Source organism: Tetrahymena thermophila (genome assembly GCF_000189635.1).
Source record: "Tetrahymena thermophila SB210 genomic scaffold scf_8255662, whole genome shotgun sequence".
NCBI classification, from domain to species: Eukaryota; Ciliophora; class Oligohymenophorea; order Hymenostomatida; family Tetrahymenidae; genus Tetrahymena; species Tetrahymena thermophila.
This window is the reverse complement of record NW_002477018.1, coordinates 1-1,021: the sequence shown is the minus strand read 5'-3', so window position 1 is coordinate 1,021 and position 1,021 is coordinate 1. Positions and strand designations below refer to the sequence as shown.

Below are 1,021 nucleotides of genomic sequence, written 5' to 3'. Positions count from 1 at the left end.
TTTTGTTAATTTTTTTACTGGGATAAATAGTTATATATACACATATTAATACATTAAAATTTTGTTATAGAATTTGTTATTTAAAATAATTTAATTAATTAAAGATTTGTTATTATTTAAACATTTTTTAAAGCTAGATTTTTTATATTTTTTTTTCTTTTATTTTCAATTTATCTAAAACTTTCTATTTTATATACCAAATATTTACTTTTTTCTATTGGCTTAAGTTAAGCTGGTTTAACTTTTTATTAAAGATTTTTTATTTTTGTATTTGCACTTTCAAGAAGTTGTAAGCGATTTTGTTTATTACATATCTGATCAAGGCTAATGATACATGCTTATCTTTATTTTTTATGTAAAAATCGACTTTTACATTCTTTAATTTATCATTCATTATTCATAACTATTTCTTGCAGAAGAATTAGATGAATTAGATTCTAATGATACTCTGTATCTCGGAATGATGATTTCTTGTTACATTCTTTAGGAAGCAAGCACCTATACATATCTTTTTTAAAAATTGATAAGGAGATTTGTGAAAACTTCAGAAATAGATTTATCAAGATTGGTAAAGCGAATATGCTTGATATTTGTTGAATTGTTTAGAATGTATTCAATAACAGAGTTAAAAATAATCATAGCACTCTTTTCTTTGGAAAATCCAACCATCTTTCCTGAGCTCATTATTGGTATTGAAATACTCTAGTACTAGTACAAATCACATAATTTTAAGGAATTAAAAATAGCAGTGCGAAGTTAAAGTTCAGCCTCTTCAGCTAAATAATCAAGTATTAATAGTAATAACAATAGCTCAGTTCAAAAGACTAATTACACAATGTATAGCAACTGCACTAACTGTGTTGAATTGGAGAAAGAACTCGAATTACTTAGAAGTATTGTTAAGAACTGTTCAAAATGCTAACACAGCTACTTGAGTAACGGAAGCATAAATTTACATAATAACCAAAATAATAACCAGAACAACGATTTAGACTAGGACGATAATAACACAAGCAATTTT

At 24.8% G+C, this 1,021-nt stretch overlaps 1 protein-coding gene across 1 annotated transcript; it reads right to left on the bottom strand. All coding sequences in view use genetic code 6, as the record gives it.

Moving 5' to 3' along the window:
* Positions 1 to 390: 390 nt before the first annotated feature.
* On the bottom strand, positions 391 to 684 carry TTHERM_02599230 (appr-1-P processing enzyme family protein; the record flags this gene model as incomplete). Its single annotated transcript, XM_001028236.1, has 1 exon — positions 391 to 684. One exon carries the CDS (start codon positions 682 to 684, stop codon positions 391 to 393), a length of 294 nt encoding a protein of 97 aa, XP_001028236.1.
* Between the last annotated feature and the right edge of the window lie 337 nt (positions 685 to 1,021).